Source organism: Nannospalax galili, unplaced genomic scaffold, assembly GCF_000622305.1.
Source record: "Nannospalax galili isolate Female #2095 unplaced genomic scaffold, S.galili_v1.0 scaffold567, whole genome shotgun sequence".
Taxonomy (NCBI): Eukaryota; Metazoa; Chordata; class Mammalia; order Rodentia; family Spalacidae; genus Nannospalax; species Nannospalax galili.
Window position 1 is genome coordinate 570,881 of NW_008357638.1, and position 21,383 is coordinate 592,263.

Here is a 21,383-nt window from a genome sequence, read left to right on the forward strand (position 1 = left end):
GGCGAATCTCTACGAGATTCAGATCAGTCTGGTCCACATAGCAAGTTCCAGGCCAGCTGGGGTTACAGGGAGACCCTGTCTCAATAAATAAATAAATAAATAAATAAATAAATAAATAAATAAATAAATAAATTCTGATTTGAGGGTAGTGTTTCCACAAGGAGTTTTGGTTTCTTTGGGGGTATGGATTAAGGCTGAGTTCTCTTGGGTCATCACTTCTCAGTTCTGACAAGGAATTTCTTGGCTCCATTGCCACCTGGTTGGGACTCAGGCAGAAGATACCTTCCCATTTTTCTCCTGAGGTGTGATCATTTCTGTCCCTAGAAATCCCATGAGGTCCCTGAAGATGTGGCTCTACTTGGACAGGGGATGATAGATAAGGTGGAGTTCTAAATGATCCCTAAGAACAAATAAAATCAGCACTAGATTTTGTGGAAGAGATGGGGAAGAGGGAGAGACTGTTCAGAAGGGTCAGAATTTGTCTTGTTTCCTGCTTTCCTGAGTTTGGTTCAAAGACTGCCAGTGAACTATGAGGAGAGATTGAACTAAGTGTCTAGCTAAATTCCTACCTGTCTCTAAAACTGAGTTGCAGAACAAAGAGGAAAAGAAAGAGCACTACCTTCTCCTCCACCTACACCTCAACCCTTGTGGTTCACTCTTAACACCAGCACTGGATAAGCTGCTAGGAGAGTTGGGTCTACTTCTTTCACAAACAATGTGCCCTTTTTAAAATTTTAACTATAAAATTAGTGGATAGAACTCAGACGAATCTCTCAGGTACCATGAAAAATTAGCCATCTGTGATTCTGTCAGGTGTGGAACTGTCGTGTGGGTCTACACGCATATAAGGGCAGCATCTCTGCTCCAAGTAGAACAGATTTTTCCAATTGTGTTTCTTTCTCCACTGAATGCACCCCTATTCTTCCTTTCCACTCTTCTCCCTCCCTTTCCTTTTCCTCCTTTCCCTTCTCCTCCCTTCCCTTCTTTCACTGAGTCTTTTCACTCAAACATGACCCAGTCATTGAAAGTCCCCCATCATCCAGGATCCTAGTCAGGAAGGCTTTATATAGAGGAAAGCAGAATCCACTTTGCTATTCCTATGGCAGAAATCTTGTCAAAATGTTCACTATTTACTACTCAAATTGTACTTCTGATGTACCTCTGAAAAGGAATGGTGGAGGATCTTGGGAAAACCCAGGAGATCCCTGGCCAACCATTATCTGATATCATGCCAAGGGGCCAGTCCTCTTAGTTCAGGGATAGCCTTCAGCTGTACTGGTTCTAGAAATGTTATGGTTCAGAGACACTTAACCCAAGAGCCTACTTGACTTTGGCTTTGATAGTTCATATCTCAGGGCTCCTCAGGACAAGTGTACATTTCTGGAGGGTAGTTTAGTGAAAGAACATTTGCCTAGCATTCACGAAGTCCTAGGTTAGATCCCTAGCACTGAAAAAAAAGTTGCTTCTGTGACTCCAACCAGATGATGGATCCGGGAATCTATTTGCTTGACTAAGTTTGAAAAATCTGAATAGTTTTGCTGAACAATATTCTGTCTAAATTATTCTAATCTTTTGGATTTCCCTTGTATTTGGGTGATTATAGGAATGCTATGTTCAAAATACTGCCAGATACTATGCCAAGATCTATGCTGCTGAAGCACAGCCTCTGGAAGGCTTCGGAGAAGTGCCAGAGTAAGTGTGTTAACCTGTCTCATGTTACCTACCACCCCTGACCTGTGGTTGTAGAGGGCCTGGAGGGATAGGAGAGTGAGAAGGACCAATAGCCCAAGTGTTTCATTTGGTCTTTCTGACTATAAGCTCTGCAAAGGATCACGTGGCTGCTGTTCTTAATTTCATAAGAAGTATAAGACAATGCCTGATGGATATTGTTCTTTTAAAAATGTATTAACGTGTGTGTGTGTTTGTGAGATATTTGGGGGAAGGCCTATGTGCCATGGTACATATGTGGAGGTCAGTGGACAACTTTTTGGAGTTGGTTTTCTCCTTCCACCTTTAAGTGGTTCTGGGGATCAAACTTAGGTCATTAGGTTTGTGTGGCAAGTATCTTTATGCACTGAAAATCTTACCAGCCACAATAAGTATTATTTAGGTAAATGTATGTGTGAATGGAAGAGTGGGTTCTACCTTACTAAATAGATACTGTGGTATCTGCCATGTTAAATAGAAAATAAGATGTATCCTCTCTCAGGTATGACTTTCATTGTTTTGTCTAAACAATAAATAAATGGAAGAGAACAAGAGAACAGTCACAGTACAACTAGCCACATGAGAAGAAGGAGCTATGGTGACATGGTAGCAAAGAGGACTGTGAGATGAGTTCGCTATAACTGCGTACCCACTTCCTGGGATTCAGTGGGCACAAATTATACTGATTATTCACCTGTTGCCTAAATATTTTTGGCCTCAGCAAGTTTTGCCTGGAGCCTGTATGTATTGACTTGTTTCTGTGGATAAAGTCACATTTGCATGCTAAGTAGAAAAAGGGCCATGCCAGGAGACGTTGGAAATGCTGGGCAGAACAACCATTTATACATCAGTAAAAACTAGGAGGGAAGAGAAAGAAGGAATTCTTGTGTGTATTGCCCCTGATCACTCACAGTTACTCTCCCTTAGGCAGTGTGTTCAGCAGACCAAGTAGGAAGTCTAATACTTTCTGTTCCTTGTCAAGGAATGCTTATCATAGAGCATAATTTCTCCTACAATCTTTAGAATTCATTTTATATGCTCTTAACCCTCCTTATTTTTTTCTATTTGTTTTTCCTTTTCTATTATTCACCTGTTGAGGGTTTTCTCTACATTCATTACTGAATTAAAAGGCGTGGATTTACTTTTTTGTTGTTTCTTTCATTTTTGAAGTTTCTATTTCATGTTATAGGACCTTCCACAGACTACTCGTTAGTGAACTCCTCCTTCTTCATACTTAAATGGAAATAAAAATGACGTAAAGAAGTGATAGAACTGCAAGTTACTCTTATGACTTATAATACAAAATAAGAACCCAATTTAATTATTTATTTATGCTCCTTTCAGAAACATAAGGCAGGTAATATAATTCAAGAGTGGACTAAGTCACATAAATACTGATAGGTAGAGAATGGGCGGGAGCAAGCAGGCGGCGCAGATGGAGGAAGGCACGAGCAGATGGATGAGGCACCGAGGCTCAGATGGAATTCTCAGCGGGACACAGATTTATTTCGCACGGGGCACCTTTCCCTTGGGGAAGGGAAAGATGTCAGGGAACGGAAGGGAAGGGAAGGGAAGGATGTCAGGGAAGGGAAAGATGTCAGGGAAAGATGTCTGAGAAAGATGTCCGCCCACAGGTTGTGAGCTGGGACTTTATATATGGGGGCTTTAGGGTGTGGAAGGGGGAAATGTTTGGGGGAGAAATCAGGGAGGGGGAAGCAGGTAGGATTAGGGTGTGGAAGTGTCTTCTTTTTCCCTCTTAAGAGGAGAGAAAAACAGCTTCTAAAATCTCTGGTTATCAGGTAGAATCTGCTTATCTTTGGAGGTCAAAGGAAAGGCAGGCTGCTTCTCAGCAGAGTTTGTTTCCCTTGACTCCAAAGGTCAAGGTGAGGTCCCTGTTGGGGAGGGGGGAAACTGCTGTTCTTTGGAACCCTAACAAATACCTACTGTGAACCTCCAAATATAAAGACTTTTTAATAGAAATGAGAATTTCCAAAATGTCTTGAAGAAGCCAGAAAACAGCATAAGACTACAATTACATTACATAGTAGTAGATATTGTAACAAAAGTTAAAAACAGTAAAATAACAGGCTCACTACTGAATGTAATCTAGCTTTGTCCAAAACATTGCATTTCTGTTCTCTATATCAATGAAGATACACAAGAAGGTGGAAATTTTGCCAAATAATTTCATGAATCATAATTCATAATTCTATCATGATGAAAATAGGCATTTAATAAAACTCAAATGTCATGTCTAATAAAAGCTCTAAATAAAATAAGAACAAATGTTATATTATTTAAATGAAATAAAGAATTTTTAATAAAATTGAAAAAAGAGAAATGCTTCACATACTGATTTAGTACACACACATTCATCAGCAACTTTAACAAAATTAATATAACACCAAAGAAGAAAAACATAACTCCTTAGGATTAAATACTAAGCTAGTAGTTGGAATGAGTTCAGTTTTGTCTTGTAAGAACTTGTCTGTTATCTCTCCTGCTCCCTGTTTTCCCAGCCTCTGTCCTCTTAAGATTGAGCCTATAACCAGAATTTTAGTGCAAAAGCCTATGTTTAGGCAGCTCCAACAGGCTAGGCTTGGACACCTGTCCCAATTTGACCAGTAATAGTGAAAATCAGGGAAAGGAGATTTAACCGATGTATTGAGTAGAAGAACAGATAAAGGGGTCCAGTGACACCAAATTCATCCTTGGGACTACTTACAGGGGCTTTAGGTTTAAATGCAGGAAGAACTGTAGTGGGGGGAGGGCGTTGTATGCATAACTAAGCAATGAAGGGGGCCAAGCCTATGCATAATTAAGTAGCCCTGATCAAGGTGGTTTTCCTTGATCAGTGTCACAGTTCTGTTTTGGCAAGGTGGTTCACCCAAAGCCATCCTTAAGGGTATCAGTCTGGTTACACAACCATATCAGGTGCAGCCTCACTTTCCTGGATAATTACCTTCTCTGGGTGGGGGTACAGCCTGTCCTGGCAGACTTTGCTGTTTCTGGAATCCAAGGTTTAAGATAATGACTTATCTCTGTGTTTTCAGCCTTGAAATGGAATGAGATAGGTTAGGTAGACAGATAGATGTTACTTGAGTGTTTAACATGTCTAGGCAAAGCTGAGCTGGGGTCTGGCCCCAAGGAAAGGAGACAGACACAAAATGAAGGTGGAGCTGCCAGGCTTTCAGTCTACCTTTTGTTACCTTATGGGCCCAAGTGAGGAATCAGTACTTTTAAGAACTGACTTTTTTTTTTTATTACATTTTAATTTATTTCTTTTATGCGAGTTTGTGTGTGTGTGTGTGTGTGTGTGTGTGTGTGTGTGTGTGTGTGTGCGTGTGTCACAGTAAGCATGTGGAGGTCAGAGGACATTCAGGAATTGGTTTCCTCCTTCTACCATGTGGGTCCTAGGGATTAAATTCAGGTCATCAGGCATGGTGGCAAGTGCCTTTACCTGCTGAGCTAACTTGTCAGCCCTCAAAAGCAGTTTCTAAGTGCCTGTTATAAACCACTAATCTGTCTACCACATGTAGAGCCACTGTGTCTTCCAGCAGGGGCAGATCTAAGTTTTGTGATACTTGACTTCTAAACTACTTAGGGCCCTTTAAAAGGAAAAGAAGATATTATGGATATCAAGATGGATCTAGGGACTTGGCAAGTGTGGGTGTAAGTCAGGGGCAGGAACTTAATGGGTTTCATCAGTATCCATCAAAGAGACCACAGCCCTAAAGATACATGAGGACATTTTCCTATCAATGAGAGAATTTGTGAGCGCATGGGTGAGTGATTATAGTTTCTGTAGAAGGGTAAACATCCTCAGAAGGGAATCTAGGCCAGATCACGAGAATCTAATAGACTTAGAGAACTCTATATCAGAAATACATGCATGCATGCACTGAGCTGGCCCTGCACATTCCCACCCTTCTCTGAATGCCCACACTTCTGGGACCAGAAGGCTCTGGACCCACAGTTGTCCTCCATGTTTACTTCCAGAAGTGGGCCTGAAGCAAGTTTTCTTTTAGGGAGTATTTGGGACCTTAAAGAGAAAACACTGCACACTCCCTGCAGTTTCTGTTTTTGAATTCATGAATAATAATGGATCACATTGCCTACGCAAATGGCATCCCACTGGGCAGAGATCAGGCTAATTGAGACTGTGAGCCCTTGTTTCTGCTCCCCTCTCCCTAAAGGCTATAGGATTAATAAGAACCCGGACAGACCTTGAATCCTTTTTTTTTTTTGGTGGGTCATTGGCTAGAGGGAATGTTCAGAAGGTCCCTGGAGTCTTGCAAATGTGACAAAGCATGACAGACAGAGGCATGGAGGCTGACTGCCCCCTTGGTATTTCTTTAACAAGACACAAAGACTTCTGTGGTGGTTTGAATGAGAATGTGCCCCATAGGTTCCAAGTATTTGGACATTTTATTCCCAGTTGGTGGCACTGTTTTGGGAGGTCTCAGAAGGTATGACTATACTGGAGGAAGCACAATACTGGGGGTGGGCTTAGAGAGTTCTTAAGTCGTATTCTTGCTTCCTGTCCCTGCTTGAAGATGTGAGAGCTTAGTTTCCGCTCCTCCTCCAGCCACCTCTGCCACCATGCCTCCCCGCCATGATGGACTCTTGCCCCTTTGGAACCGTAAGCTCAAATAAACTCTTCCTTCTATACATTGCTTTGGTCAGCGTTTCTGTCACAGCAACAGAAAAATAACCAATACAACTGTCATTCTAAAATGGAAAAAAGAATGCTTTAAGAGTCCTTTTCATTTGCTATTCCTTCTACCTGGAATGTTTTTTTCTTTAAGATCTCCTCATGGCTGCCTTCTAGTTTCCTGCAGGTGTCTGCGCATATGTTCTTTATTAATCAGCAAGTACTCTGACCTCTGACTCTAAATAGAATGACAGCCCCGTTCCTACTCCTGTGCTGTCTCCATTCCATTCTACACACACACTTGAAATTAATGACAAGGGGGAGTTTCTAAGCAATTCCAGAAACAAATAAAAGCAGAAAATGGGTTCCTTGCTCCTTAAGTAATAATTGAGGGCTCTGAAAAATAAAATAAAATGCAAGATGGAATGGAACCCAGGGATTGATTGTGCTGTGCCCTGCTGCTCCAGTAGGGGGATGCCTAGAAACTTGTGTTCCCATCTGAGAACTTGATGTGTGACCCTGCTCTCCTGCTCTCCTCCCTACCAGAATCATTCCTATTTTCCTCATCCATCGGCCTGAGAACAACATCCCTTATGCCACAGTGGAAGAGGAACTGATTGGCGAATTTGTAAAGTATTCCATCCGAGATGGGAAAGAAATCAACTTCCTGAGAAGAGAGTCAGAGGCTGGCCAGAAATGCTGTACCTTCCAGCATTGGGTATACCAGAAAACAAGTGGCTGTCTCCTGGTCACTGACATGCAGGGTGAGCAGAGTGGCTTGACCCAGCTCCAGGGATGCTGTGGGCCTGGGGTATTCCTGAGGGTAGGAGAAAGGAAGGGAGGGGAATTAAGGAGAAAGAGCGGTCTGCTGGGTACTTATAAGCATCTTCTCCCCAAGAAGGTATTATTCATGTTCCCTTTTAAACAAGATTTGACAGTGAATTCTGAAATGACTGACCAAGTAGAGTACTAAAATTCATTTCAGCAATTGTATCAATAATGCCTTCTCATTACAAATGTTAACCAGAGACTTGGTTTCATTGTTATATCTGAAAGATTCAGAAGGACACGTGAAAGTCCACATGTACCCCCAGAGATAAACTGAGATGTAGTATTTATTTCTCAATAAATGAAAGTATCTTTAGAATCTTCAAATGTAATCTTTCTAAAGGTTCCCTGCTGAATTTGCATTGCGTTTTCAATGTGTAGAAAAAATTTTTAGGAGTACTGCTTCCTATATGAAGAGGCGTTGTCATAATTAGGATTCTTCTGGGAATAGATCTGACACAAATACAGTTTTGGTATTCTCGAGATTGGTTCCAGGATGTCTGTGGATATCCAACTTCCTAGATGCTCAAGTCCTTTGTATGAAATGGCACAGTATTTGCACATAACCTCTGCATATTCTCCAGCATACTTTGAATCATCTGTAGATGACTTCTAACGTCTAATACACTATGAATACCCTCTAAGACAGTTACTTTGCTGCATTGGTCTGTACATGTTCAATACAGATTCAGTTTTGGTTTTGGTTTTTTTTTTTTAACATTTTCAGTCCACACTTAGTTGAATTTGAGGATGCAAAAACCCACAGATGTGGAGGAAGGCCAGAGAGCTACTGTCTTAGGTACAGATAGTTCATTTGGGAGAGGATCCCAGGAAACAGTGGTAGAAGAATGAGGGAAGGGCGATTCCAGAAAGGCAGACAGTCAGTTTTATGTGACTACATAGCTAGTTACTACCATGGGCAACAGGACTGTTCTCTACTAGTAGCCTGCACTGAGCACACTTCCCAGAATTACCTCCCATGAGTCAGGAAACAAGGGTGTTTGTCCACAGCCCCCATTAGCAGTAGCTGAATGCTGCTGGTGGAGGAGGCATTGACTCCCCACACTTGCCTCCTGTCACATAGGCAAGATGTGCTGGGCAGAGCAGAAGCAAAGTTCTTAGGTAAAGATGGTACCTAGAGGCAGGGCCAGAGTGTTCAGAAGTGGCTGAGGTAGGGACCATGGTGGGCCACCAATAGCTTCTGTCTGCGGATTTCCTTGTTCCTTTTTCTTTCCAAATAATAATACCACTGAGAAAAATCTGAACTATATCAGCTGATGACCTGAGGTCACATACAAGGACACCAAGCTCTAATAGCCCCCAGGGTTTGTTTCTAGAACTATCACTTCCTAGTTGTCAGCCTTTTGGGAAATGTTTCACCTCTCTGAGCATTCACATTTTCCACATGGGGCTGTTTTGAGGATTAAATGAGATAGTAAAGCATTTACTGAAGCATGGCTTCATAATAAAGTGCTCTCAATGTTTAAAAACTCTGCATTCTGAAATCATCATAGACTTCTAAGAATTTAACAAATACAAAGCAGATGTGGTGACACATACCTATAATCCTAGTGCATGCAGGTAGAGGCAGGAGGATCAGAAGTTTAAGATCAGCATGGAACTGGGGAAATGGGCAGCAGGCCCCAACCTTAGCCAAAGAATTATTGGCAGCTGATTACTGCTAAGTGAGGGAGAGCTGATCTTCTTTAAGGGAGTGACTCCCTTAAATAGACTAGATAGACTGACTAGATCCCAGTGGATGAACTTACACTAAGGTATGTATAGGTACATTATCTTGACTCGATAGGCCTTAACATAAATGACAGAATGCATGAAATCGGTGTGGGGGGGGGCGCTATGGGAGAGTTCAGATGGGGGAGGGGTTATAAAGATGAATAAAATATAAGATATTTTGTATGAAATACACAAAATTTCAATTAAAAAAAAAGATCAGCCTGGGATTGGGGGGGGGAGAGAGAGAGAGAGAGAGAGAGAGAGAGAGAGAGAGAGAATGCAAAAATAAACAGAAGCAGAGACATCCACACAAATCCTTTACCGAGCTTTGCCTGATCACATCTCAGCTGACTCTTGAACTAATACACTAGTGAGGCAAACTTAGATTTTCCCCAGTTTTTCAATGTATTCAGTTTTTCTACTGTTTTTATTTAATCTTCATAATAACCCTATATAGAATATATTATGATCCCTGCTGTACAAATGAGAGAATTGAGGATCAGAGACAGTGGTTTAATTGCTGACCATCAGCTAATAATTTTAGAGGTGTCCAAGACTCCAACCTATATTTTCTGACTCTGAACCCCACACTTTCCCCCATGAAGTGACAAATGAGCAAATCTGCAAGAGATTTACTCCCAACCTTTCCAAGTGTCCTCAACATTAAAAGGCTATGGTGTATACATATCTTCCCGAAGGCTTTGAGGGACCCCTTGCAAGTAAGCTGAGACAGTAATTTCTGTCTGGTGGATGAACTGATCTGCCAGATTAAGGCAGAGACAGGGACTTCACACAGACACAGAGACACAGACACAGATGCACACACACACACACACACACACACACACACACACACACACACCATTCTGACCAATTATTCTGTTCTGATTCTGGTTCTTCCCAAATTTTTTCCCTCAGAGTTAATTTTGCATTAAATGTATTTTGTCTACTGAGAAACAGCACCCTGGAGCTTCATGCAGAGCTAGCTTTGCTTCTGGGCACTAGTAAACAACTACAATGGAATATTACATCTCTCTGTAAATGTAATACAGAGATGTGCGTGCTTAATGTGTCACAGTGTTTCATAACAGTGTTTATTTACTGTCTGATGCTCAGAAAAATCTTTTTATTGCCATTGCCATTGTGGCATGAGTTCCCACATCATTCTATAAGTAGTGCCTCCACTTTGTTACACTAGAATTAAGGTTAAAAGTTATTGTCTGTGTTTGTTCATAGACGTTTGCTGGGACTGCAGGTTTGTAGGGTCAAAAGTGAGTACGTGATTTGGAATGGAGATCTGAGAGCTGCTGAGACCACTAGGCTTTCTAAAGACCCTCAAACTGAGACTCGGAGACTACACTCCTGGTGCTGCCAGACTCCCTTCCTTTAATCAGAAACAACCTGCAGGTCTCTGTTAGCTTCACCTCAATTTGATGAGTGCACACTAGAATTTAAATTATCCTCCTCCAGCAATCGTTAATAACCTTTGCTGAATTGTTGACAAATGATTAAACCAATAGAGAAAATAACCTATTTTTAAAATCTGTGTTCTCTTTTTTCTTCTTTCTGTTGTGTGTTTGAGGTGTGTGTGTGTGTGTATGCGCGCGCGAGCGCGCGTGCATGTATGGAGGTCAAAGGGCAACCTTGGGTGTCAGTCTTCACCGTCTACCTTGAGACAGGGTCTCTTTCTTATTTTTCTGCTCTGTACTCCAAGCTACCTAGCCCCCTGAGTGTCCAAGGACTCTCCTGTCTCTGCCTCCCATTTCCCCATAGGAGCACTAGGATTCCATTCACTCACACTACATGTTCAAGGCTTTTTTGGTCTTTTTGAGACAGGGTCCTCCTGTAGCCCCAGCTGGCCTAGAACTCACTATGTAGACCAGGCTGGCCTTGAACTCACAGAGATCTGCCTGCCTCTGCCTCCTGAGTGCTGGGATTAAAGGAGTGAGCCACCATGCCCAGCTACATGTCCAATTTTTGTGTGAGTTCTGAGGATTTGAACCTAGGTTCTCACATTTGTGTGGCAAGCAGTTTTGCCCATGTTGTCTTCTCCCCATCCCTCTGTATTCTGTTCTTCTAACTGAAAATGACAACTGGTAACTATGAGAGCAGGGAGAGCCCAAGTTCAAAGACCTGTTGCCAAATAAGTTTTTTTAAATTGCATTTTAATGCAACTTAGAACTGTGGTGTTTGGACAGGTCCTTCCATGAAACAAGATGACCAAAGAAGGATTTTGCAATTTGGCATCAGTTTTAAAAAATGTAGTTCCTGCAATAAAAGTAATGTGAAGCATTTCTCCGTATGTTTGAATTGTCAGCAGCTTTGAAAGAATGAGATGAATTAGTTACCAACTGTGAAAGGGGCTTTTAAAATGTTCACTGGCATCCCCAAAGTACCATGTCTAATTTTGCTCACAGGTGCATGGCAGAAAAGCTAGGCTCATTGCTTCTGCATGACTACCCAGTTTGAACAGTAACATGGCCAGCATTTTTACCATGCTCCAGGCAGACACTGCTGAGTCAGGGTAATACAGTTTCAGCTTGCCTTTCCTGGATCTCTGGAATAAGAGCCATGGAGCTAGGTTGCCATTTGATCTGATCCCAGGGTTAGCTTTAGGGAGATCTGGAGCCTTCTTCCACACCCCACACTGCTTTGTGAACTACCTGACCCTTCTACAGCCAAGTTTGTGGAAGGGATACCAGTGCTTATAGGCCAGTTTGTATAGGACCAGAGTCAGAAGCAAGTTGACCATGTCCAGCAGGTCAGACACTGGTGGGATGACATTATAGACACAGTGCTCTATAATAATAGGTCATCACTGGATTGCACAGGTGGGGTCCATTGAGGTGGGGCAAATACCTAGAGCCACAACGCTAGGAAGACAGATACAGAATAAATACATAGCAAGAAAATGCTAGAAAGGCTCAGGACCCTCCACACTATGGGCATGAGATTGATGTTATTCCTTCCTGCCAGATCCCAGAGAAGTTAAGGACGCAGGCTGAGGCCAGGTCAGAGGGAGAGAAGTTGGTTCTTTTTCACTACAGAAGACAAAGCCTGCTCATCTTTCTTACACTGGAAGGCAGTAGACTATTTTCCTTGTATCCCTGGCTCCCTAGCCCCTCTCCAGCTGCTCCCTCTTGGCAGCATAGGAACAGAAAGGGTCCTAAGTGCTTGGGTTTCTATCAAGGATATCTATGGCTTTCTGCTGAGTCACAGTAGGAAGCTCAGGGGCTGTTTTGTTGTTGTTGTTGTTGTTGTTGTTTGGGGTTTGGTAGTCCTTGTCACCACCATGATTTGATGGATAGAGTTATTAAAAGTATCAAAAGGTCAGGCCATGGATTCCAAATGTCATTGTTCCCAGGCCAATGGCTAAAAGTCTACCTATAACTTATGAATGCTTCCCTGGATCTTAAACAGATCCAGAAATTTTCTCAGCCAGGACGGGAAACTATTTAGTGGAAATGGAATATTGCATATGTGGGGTTTGACTTTGAATGGAGAAAATGTTACCTTGAACTTTCTTACTGTTGCTGTTGCCCAATGCAGCCCATGCCCATAACTCCTTCTGTTGTGTAAGGAGGAATTCGGGGTTAGACCTAAGGCCAAGAGACAGCATTTTTAGAGAGAGAACTCATGAGGAAAATGACAAGCCTTTGGGGCATCAGACGGCAGCCTGGTCCCTCCTCCATCCTTGGGGGAGATAAACCCGGGTAAAGCCTGACACGGTTACTGCTGCCTGTGTCACAAGTCTGCATTCCCTGTAGCAGGTGCATGTCAGAGGGCTTTGAGTCTCCTGAGCCCTGTAGGGTAGAAACCTGGAGGAGAGTGCACGTTGATGCAGGAAATGACAAACTGTCCCTATCACTTCTGGATCAGTAGATGGTCAATTCTTTCTGAGGCTTCCCTAGTAACGAACTGTTTGCTCTCTCTTTCCATAGGTGTGGGAATGAAGTTAACTGACGTTGGTATAGCAACACTAGGTAAAGGGTGAGTAGAAAAAATGGTGTCATTTAACACTAAGCTTGTGGGAAATGGTGTTTGGCTGCTGTTGGCAGAGCGAATTTCTTGTCTTTATTGTGGATGGCAAATGGTCTTGGGATGAATTCAATTCACTTCTCTCCTTAACATAAAATATTTATAGACTTTGTTCTCAGAGGGAAATACCAACTTTTCCTAACTTTGAAGCAAATAAGAACACTTGCAAACATATTTCCAGTTTAATTACTCATAGGAGTGCCATGGAGAAAAAAATATGACAGCATTATTGGGATGCATTTTAACTATGAAAATCCCATTTTCTATATTCAGTATCTTCTCTATTAAAAGCTTCTTGAAGATATTTTTGCAGTTTGGCACAATAAATTTTACTTGAATATTTTAATTAATTTTCCTCCAAAAACCCTTTAGGTGGCTCATAGGCACATGAGGTTGTTACAGCAGCTAACGGCCATTCAAGAACTATGGCTAGTTACTTTTTGTTGCTGATGATGCCTCCCTAACTGAGTGTAAAGATGTTGCTTTGCTCAGTTGCCTGCTCAGTTGACACTACAGTGATTTAGCAATGCATCTTCTTAAACAAATGGTCCATTTTACTGCTTCCTGCTTCCCTTGACTGCCTTTGAGGACAAAGTGACTATTTCTGATTCTTTTTTTTTTTTTTTAACATTTTGTTTATTTATTGTGTTTATGTGCGTGTGTGTGCCCTGTGTGCCACAGTGGGTGTGGAGGTCAGAGGACAATTTGTTGGAGTTGGTTTTCTCCTTCTACCATGTGGGTTTGGGGCTCTAATTCAGGTCATTAGACATGATGGACACCCTTACCTGCTGGGCCATCTTGCCAGCCTAATAGTCATGGTTCTTAATGAGAACAGGATTCTGGGGCTAGAGAGATGGCTCAGTGGTTAAGAGCACTGGCTCTTAACTTTGTATCCCAACCCAGCACCCACATGGCAGCTAACAACCGTCTGAAATTGCAGTTCCAGGGGATCTGACACCCTCTTCTGACCTCTGCAAGCACTGCATAAGATGGATGCACTCACATGCATGGAGGCAATGTACTCATACACATTAAATAAATAAATAAATGTTTTAAAAATGAGAACAGGATTCTGGTGGCACTGCCTTTGCCTTGCCCCAGATTGCTCTTCCCACATTTTAGGATCACTATAAGGAGGTGAAGAGGGGGCTGGAGATATAACTTAGTGGTAGGGTGCTTGCCTAGCATGTGTAAGGACCTGGATTCAATTATTAGTAGCAAAAAAGACAAGAAAGTAAAGGTGGCAATGGCTTTGGAGGGAAGGCCTTGCTTTAAAATGTGGGTTACATTATTATTGATTATGTGTCATGAGACCAAAAGATCAAGAAGCAACCACCATTGAAAAATAGTTTGTTATAGTTCTTAAGAAGAGGGGGTCTACTATTCCATAGAAAGGGTACATAAAGTTTGTCAGAAAGCAGAAGACATTTCTTGCTTAATTTAATATGTTCTTGGTTTGTTTTGTTTTCAGGAAGGCATGAGTGAGGTAGGGTAAACAGACTTAGAACTAGCTAGTATGAATAATTTCTGCTGGTTCTGGAGCAGAGAATTGGTCCCTGCTTGGGCAGTGGCTGTCCTGGGGTGATGAAGGCAGGTAGATAGTGGCTGTGAGTATGAGTCTGACAGAGGAGGTGGTGGGTTATGGGTTCTGGTTTACAAATAAGTCTGTTTTGAAAGGTAGGTCCCTGACTGTCTCAGGAATTGGTCAGTCCTGAGGTAGACAGTGTTTCTAGTGATAGTAAGGTGAGGCCTCAGATACAAAAGCATCCAAAATACAGAACATACAATGGCTCAGTGAACACAGCTTATTCTCCATTGTAAGACTACGTCGTTGACTCGAGCTTTCTGGATATTTCAGACCATCTTACCAGAAATCTGACAGATATGCTAATTCTCAGCTTTAATGAAGGATAGAGAAAGTAGAGACATTCCAGAAAATGGGAGAAAACCACTCTTTCTGTTAATCTCCACATCATGAAATGTGGTGGTTAATATTGTCAATCTCATGAAATTTAGAATCACATTGGAAACAAATCTCTGAGCATGTGTGTGAGGGAGTCTCTAGACTGGGTTAATTGAGTTAGGAAGACCCACCATGAAGTGAGAGGTACCTTTCCAAGGGTCACAGACTGAATAAAAAGGAGAAAGCAAGCTGGACACCAGTATTCATCTGTCTACTTCCTGGCTGCAGATACAATGAGACCAGTTGCCTCACACTCCTGCCACCCAGCTTTCCCCATCATGATGAACTGTACCCTCAAACTCTGAGCTGAAAATAAGCCTATCCTTCCTTAAGTTGCTTTTGTAAGGGGAAAAGTAATTGATAGAGTAAAATTGATTCATGAAGTTGTCATTGATAGCACAATTCTATCAATTTGACTTTAGAATCAAGATGCAGTTTGAATATTGTCCCCTAGTATATAGTTCCTTTTGAAGAATTGCTCTGTGATAATAATCTTTCATGTTGAAATGATCTCTCATACTCATTACACAGCACTGACCTGAGCATTGATTGTCATGGGCTTCAGAAAACTTGGCCATGGCACTGGGCTTGTGGAAGCAACATGTCTAAGGGATTATAATGGAATCGGGAAGGCATGGACTTTTGAGAGATTTGGTCTAAATCTGGGCCAGGCCACTTAACTTCTGTTTCTTCTGGTGGTGGCTTGGCTCTTAGCTTTGAAGCTATTTTTCTGATGAGTAGGATGACTAGACTTCCCAGTTTCTTCATGGCAGTACCATTTTGTGCCTGATATCCTTGTATGCCATCTAGTTTACCATTTATCCTGGACAAATGTTCCCATTTAGAAGATAATAGGTGGCATCCTGTTTATAAAGGCGTCTGGATATCAGGATAATTTCCCAAATGGAGTCTTTCTTTAAAGACTCCCTATGCTATGCAGGACAAGACAAACTTGGTTTGGTGTCCCATCATATTGCTATGTAGCCATGTAACTGGACATTATGGAAGCCACACCTCTCCAATATGGAGTCAATGTGGTTTTCCCTGAGGGATCTCCTGGTTATTCTATGTATAGACCCTGCATCTGGGTAGTATAGACCCTGTAGCTGGGTAGTATAGACCCTGTAGCTGGATAGTGTAGACCTGCAGTTGGGTAGGAACTTGTTAACCACTAGCTCCCTTCTCTCATGCTTCAACCTGACATCAGATACACAAATTCCAGACCATTATTTACAAGAATCCTCTACTGAAACAAAGCCAAAGACTGCTCAAGAAGTTCCAGAAACCAAGATGGGCTTAAGAGCATTGTGATTTAAGACATCTTTTAGAAGCGTATCATCAGCCTCCAGGAACCAGGCCTCAGAGAGTGCCAAATGGCACTTTCTCCTCTTCCTAATTTAAAAAGAAATTCAATCCCTTGGTTTTGTTCTCAGTTTTAATGTGACTTATCTGGCCTGGGATAGCTGCCCAAGGCCCATTAGAAGAGCGGACGGCTGGAGCCAAGGGCAAAATGCTGCCTGTAAAGTGTAACTTATCACTGCTTTCCCACCCAAGGAGAAGTGGGAAGGGAGTTCTGAAGTGTTTGAGAACTTCAAAAAGGATATTAGGTCATTTTGTCTGTGTTTTGCAAAGTTTTCTTTAGAAGTTTCAAAGAAAAGTCATGTTTTACACACACACACACACACACACACACACACACACACACAAAAACAAAACAAAACAAAAAAAACCCTGTATCTTAGAAGCTTGATTTGAAAACTTGATAAAAGGGGAACTCCTCCCCTCAGAGGATGAGGAGTACTCGAGAGGCCCCTTTACAGCTTCCTTAGATCACCCCCTGGCCCCTGCCCCCCGCCCCCCATGATTGCAGTGAATGGTGATAAAGACTACCATCCAGGCTCCAGGCTTCCCAGCCTCCCTCAGGAGCAGAGTAAGGCTAGCAGGGACTGGAGTGACTTAGGAGAGGAGAATAAAGACCAGGAATGGATGGGTGAGGAGGGGTATCAATAGCACTCACAGCTTGAAGGAGGATGGGGGGAGGAGGCCAAGCACCTTTGAAGTGAAGGGCTTGATCACCAATACTGGGAAGCAAGATTTGACTGGATAAACTCTCCCCACAAAACCAAAGCTGCAAATGGAGGAAAAACAATGGCAGCAGACTAGGAAAGGGCTCAAGTTGGACATGCTTTGCAGATAGAATGAGAGATGTTCAAGTGGGATGTCAAGGAACAGGAAGAAGAAAAAGAAGAGAGTGTGGCAGGCTTTTAGGGTACAGGAGAGGAGGTCAGTGAATAAGGATCGAGCAGACAGAGATATTTTCTTTATTCTTAGCAAGTTTAGTTTATTCATGATGGAAAGTTCTATGTAAGACTGGTAGCACTTGACTGTGGAGAAGGACACAATCACAAAAATCGAGTTCTGTGCCATTTAGAAACATATTCCCAGGCTCAGTTGGTAAAGTGTTTGCCTTGCAAGAATGAGGACCTGAGTTCAGTCCCCTAGAGTTCATTAAGAAAAGCTGATCATGGTAGTGCACACTGCTAATCTCACTACTGCAGGGACTGGGAGCAGAGAAAGGCAGATCCCTGGAGTGTGCTGGCCAACCAGCCCAGCCTACTTAGTGAGTTCCAGGCCAGTGAGAGACCTTGCCAGAAATAAAAAGGTGAACGGTACCTGAAGACTGATGTTCTTCACACCCATGTGCACAGACGTGCATGTGTATCCACACACATATATGCATCTGTGTACACATGAGTACACATATACACATACATTTCCCTATGTCTCAACCTGCACCATGTATTTATATACATGCAACCTACCTTGTTCTTTAATGAGGTTAGACATGCTTTAATGAAAATTGTGATACTATTTGGTGAATAAATAGGCTATTTATAATCTCATAAGAGAAAATAAGGAACTTTTATGACTCGTTCATTTCAACTTTATTTATTATGAAACAACAAATACTGTGTCACACTCCTCCTGTAGCAAGCAATGTCATTATGTCTGGAGGCATATGCTGTCCCTCAACACTCTTCAGCTTTCAGCAGTAATGGGTACAAAAATTTTAAGCAAGAAACTATGACAGATTCGACTGCTTTGGTGTTCAGCCACCCATTCTCTCTAGATCGACTGGAGATTCTAACTGGTTCTTTGATCACATTTGAGCTGAACTTGCTTAGTCACTTAAGAGTTCTCTGAGAGAGACAAGGGAAAATATTCAATCTCATAACTAAAGATTTGGAAATTTAACTTAACCAAGACATGCAGGGGGAGCTGACCTACAAGCAAGTCACCAAGGGCCCTGCAAACACATGTTCCTGTCCAGCCAATAGCAGAGTTCCTGGGGAGACGATGGGTCATGATTTAGCCACTAGAGGGCAGCAGAGCGAGCACTTTATCCTCTGTGGGCTCAAAAAAAAAAAAAAAAAAAAAAAAAAAATCGTAATGTGACTAGATTTAAGTAAAACAAAGCAAAGCCCCCTGAGCGACTTCTTCCAGTCAGTAAGCACTGTGCCAAAATAAGATGGATATGAATAGCCATAAAGGACACCTCTCAGTGTGGCTGCCAGCCAGGACGGGCCTTTCCACCCTGGAAAGAACAGCAAGGCTTAAGGGTGCATGGCGAATGTCAGGCACTCCTGATACGGAAAAGCACGTTTAAGACGCTGTGTAGACTCTGCTCGGCTTGTTTCCTGCGGGAGCACAAAAAAAAAAACAAGATGCACCTGAGGGCAGTTGTTTCTACTGGCGCTGGTGCCTATCTGCCCAGCCCTGGTCCTCCCAGCTGTGGAAGAGAGGGAAGTTTCAATACATGCTCATATGCAGTCATTCTGAGAGAAAGGGCTCAGCTTTCAGAGTCACAAGCAGTATCCTAAGAAGCACTTGTGTGCACACTTGCAGACAGAGGACATAAGGGGTACCTGGTTTAAACTAGTCCAAGTGTCTGGCACAAGATCCCATGGAGAGGAAGGATCCAAAGTTACTTGGATATGGGGAAAAAAATGAAATATTATTGAGGCTGTGCCCCAGAAAGGTTTATGTGTAAATACTGGGTAGATTATTTAAAACAATGCACTGATCTTCCATCAGGGACAAAGGCAGTGGGGGCTTTAGATAAAAGATTCCCAGCATCTTTTGGATGTGCTTCACAACAGGATTCATGCCACTCTAGGACACCAAATGTTTTAGCTGCCTCACCAATGCCAGGCCTCCAGGGATCAGACTCACAGACACAATACACTGGAGGCAGGCACTTTATATGGCAAATATCTGCTTCTGACTGCTGCCATTGTCATCTACCTTGAAAGGTAGCCTGTATCCCAGTTTAATGTGACCAAGCCATGCAGCTGTAGAGCTAACTAGCCCTCACCAACAAGGAGGCCTGGAGGTTTCTGAGGGAACAGCGATCATCTCATAATTTTGACAAAGCTGACACTGTAACAGTGAACTGTACATGACTGGAGACTCCAGGGACCAGCAGAGTCAGAAAGAACACATCCCTCCACGGGTAGAAGTGATGTGATGGTCTTCTGGCCCCTGGCAGAAATCTTACAAAGGGCAGCTCTGTTGAAATAACTTGAGTAGGGAGTCATAGGGTTTCTCTTCCTCCTCCTTTTGCTATGCCCTGACTAGTCCATTTTCAGGACCCTGGAGACTCCCAGATGGGCTCCTTGTCAATTGCCATCTGGCTGTAGGGACAAATGTGAATACCAAAAAAAAAAAAAAAAAAAAAAAAATCTGGAGAAAAGCCTGGTAAGTTCAAGATCACCCCTTGCAGGCAGACCAGAAACAAGACAGAGATGGAGACAAGGAGGAAGGGATAGGGTTAGCAGAAAGGGTCAGGAGAGAGCATGACTAGATTAGGGGAAGACCAGACCAGAGCCATCCAGAACAATGCTTTCAGCCTTCAGGAAGGTCTAAGTCAAGTGCAGTGTGGGGAGGCAGGCCACAGGAATGGAAGAGAGAACATATGAAGACGCCTATAGTATCATTGTCTTCCAGCTGGAGTGGCTGTCAAGGAAGAAGGAGCCGGGAATGGTTTCCATGGAGGCAGCAGGCTGTTACCTATTCTGAGACTGAAGGCGGAGTCATAGGGCTAGATGATGAGGGCAGGGAGTGGGCAGGAGCTAGAGAAAGGACCTGTAAGCTAGTGGAAATGGCTGAATTTGTTCTAAGGGAGATGGAACATTCTAGAACTTTCTTGACCATATCTGACTTACACTTGGGGTGACTGTGGGAGAGTAGATTTTCTGGACAGGGTGGGAAGCAAAGGTCAAACACCAAGAGACTACTTCAATAGGCCTGGGGAGGGGTAGCCATGGCCAGAGTTGGGGGAGTTTGTGGATAATAATTGCTGAAAGTCACCTGTCCAAACAAGAAGTTACCCTTAGAACACAACTTCTCTCAAAAACATAGATGTGGTTATATTACAGCATCCCTTCCCAAAACACTCCTTAGTTGTTGTTGTTTTGTTTTTTGTTTGTTTGTTTTTTGTCTTCTTGGGTTTTTTGTTTTGTTTTTGTTTTTACAGAAGCATTTTTCAAAGTTACCATGAGAACAAGATTTCCATTGTCATCTAATTTGGAGAAACTTTGGGTCTAATGGTTTAGGAAGGTTTCATAGGTGTGAGATTTCATAGGGTCTTTAAAGAGTTCATATGTATTTTAATTATGTAAAAGATAAGGGAAAGACATTAGATAGCAGTTCTCATGGAATTTATACCTGAGTATTTTTCCCAGGCTAAGGGGGTGGCTCAGTAGGGGGTGGCTTACTTAGCATGCTCCAGACCTGCACTGAAAAAAGCAAAAATTCTTTTATGCAAAACATCTTGTGGGATTTTTGCTCCTTGGAACAATTGTTGGGAAGTGCTGATTCACAATAAAAAACAATACCAAAGTTAGTTCACAATTATCCATAAGCTCATCTCTCCTTAGAATGACTGCTCTGGCTAAGAATGTGACTCTGAGCCTTTGCTCATGCTGTTCCCTCTGTCTGATAAACCCGGAGTCATCTTTGCATCATGAGACTTTCTGAGAGCCCGTGAGGCAGCGTAAAAAGCTGCATCTTCTGGGGTCTTCAGCACTTTCTCACAGAATACTTCCACTGTGTGTTGATGTGTCTACTTGTCCTATAAGACTGCAGCCTCAAGGAAAGTCATGCCACTCGGCAATCCCTTCAGTTCTCCTGCAGTGTCTGCTACATATGTAACTGGTATCCATTGAATAAATGGATGAACAAATAAGCATGAAGCAATGAAATGCAATGATGGAATTTCAGAAATTGCTAGACATTTCCAGAGTGGAAGACTCCCAGTAAACTGAGATGTAGGTGACAAACTAATAAGCAAATTCGGTTTTGGCTTTATTTTACAGAGAGAGAGAGAGAGAGAGAGAGAGAGAGAGAGAGAGAGAGAGAGAGAGATTATTGATTAGAACTGGAAATACAAAAGAGATA

General features: G+C 42.5%; 1 protein-coding gene across 1 annotated transcript in view; it reads left to right on the plus strand.

Annotated features, from left to right (window-relative positions):
• Positions 1 to 21,383, plus strand: part of Alpk2 (alpha kinase 2) — a 127,252-nt gene that overhangs the window by 96,635 nt on the left and 9,234 nt on the right. Inside the window, exons 9-11 of the mRNA XM_008855362.2 lie at positions 1,604 to 1,692; positions 6,908 to 7,125; positions 12,865 to 12,913. Coding sequence (XP_008853584.1) covers positions 1,604 to 1,692; positions 6,908 to 7,125; positions 12,865 to 12,913 — 356 coding nt within the window. The remainder of the gene's footprint in view (positions 1 to 1,603; positions 1,693 to 6,907; positions 7,126 to 12,864; positions 12,914 to 21,383) is intronic.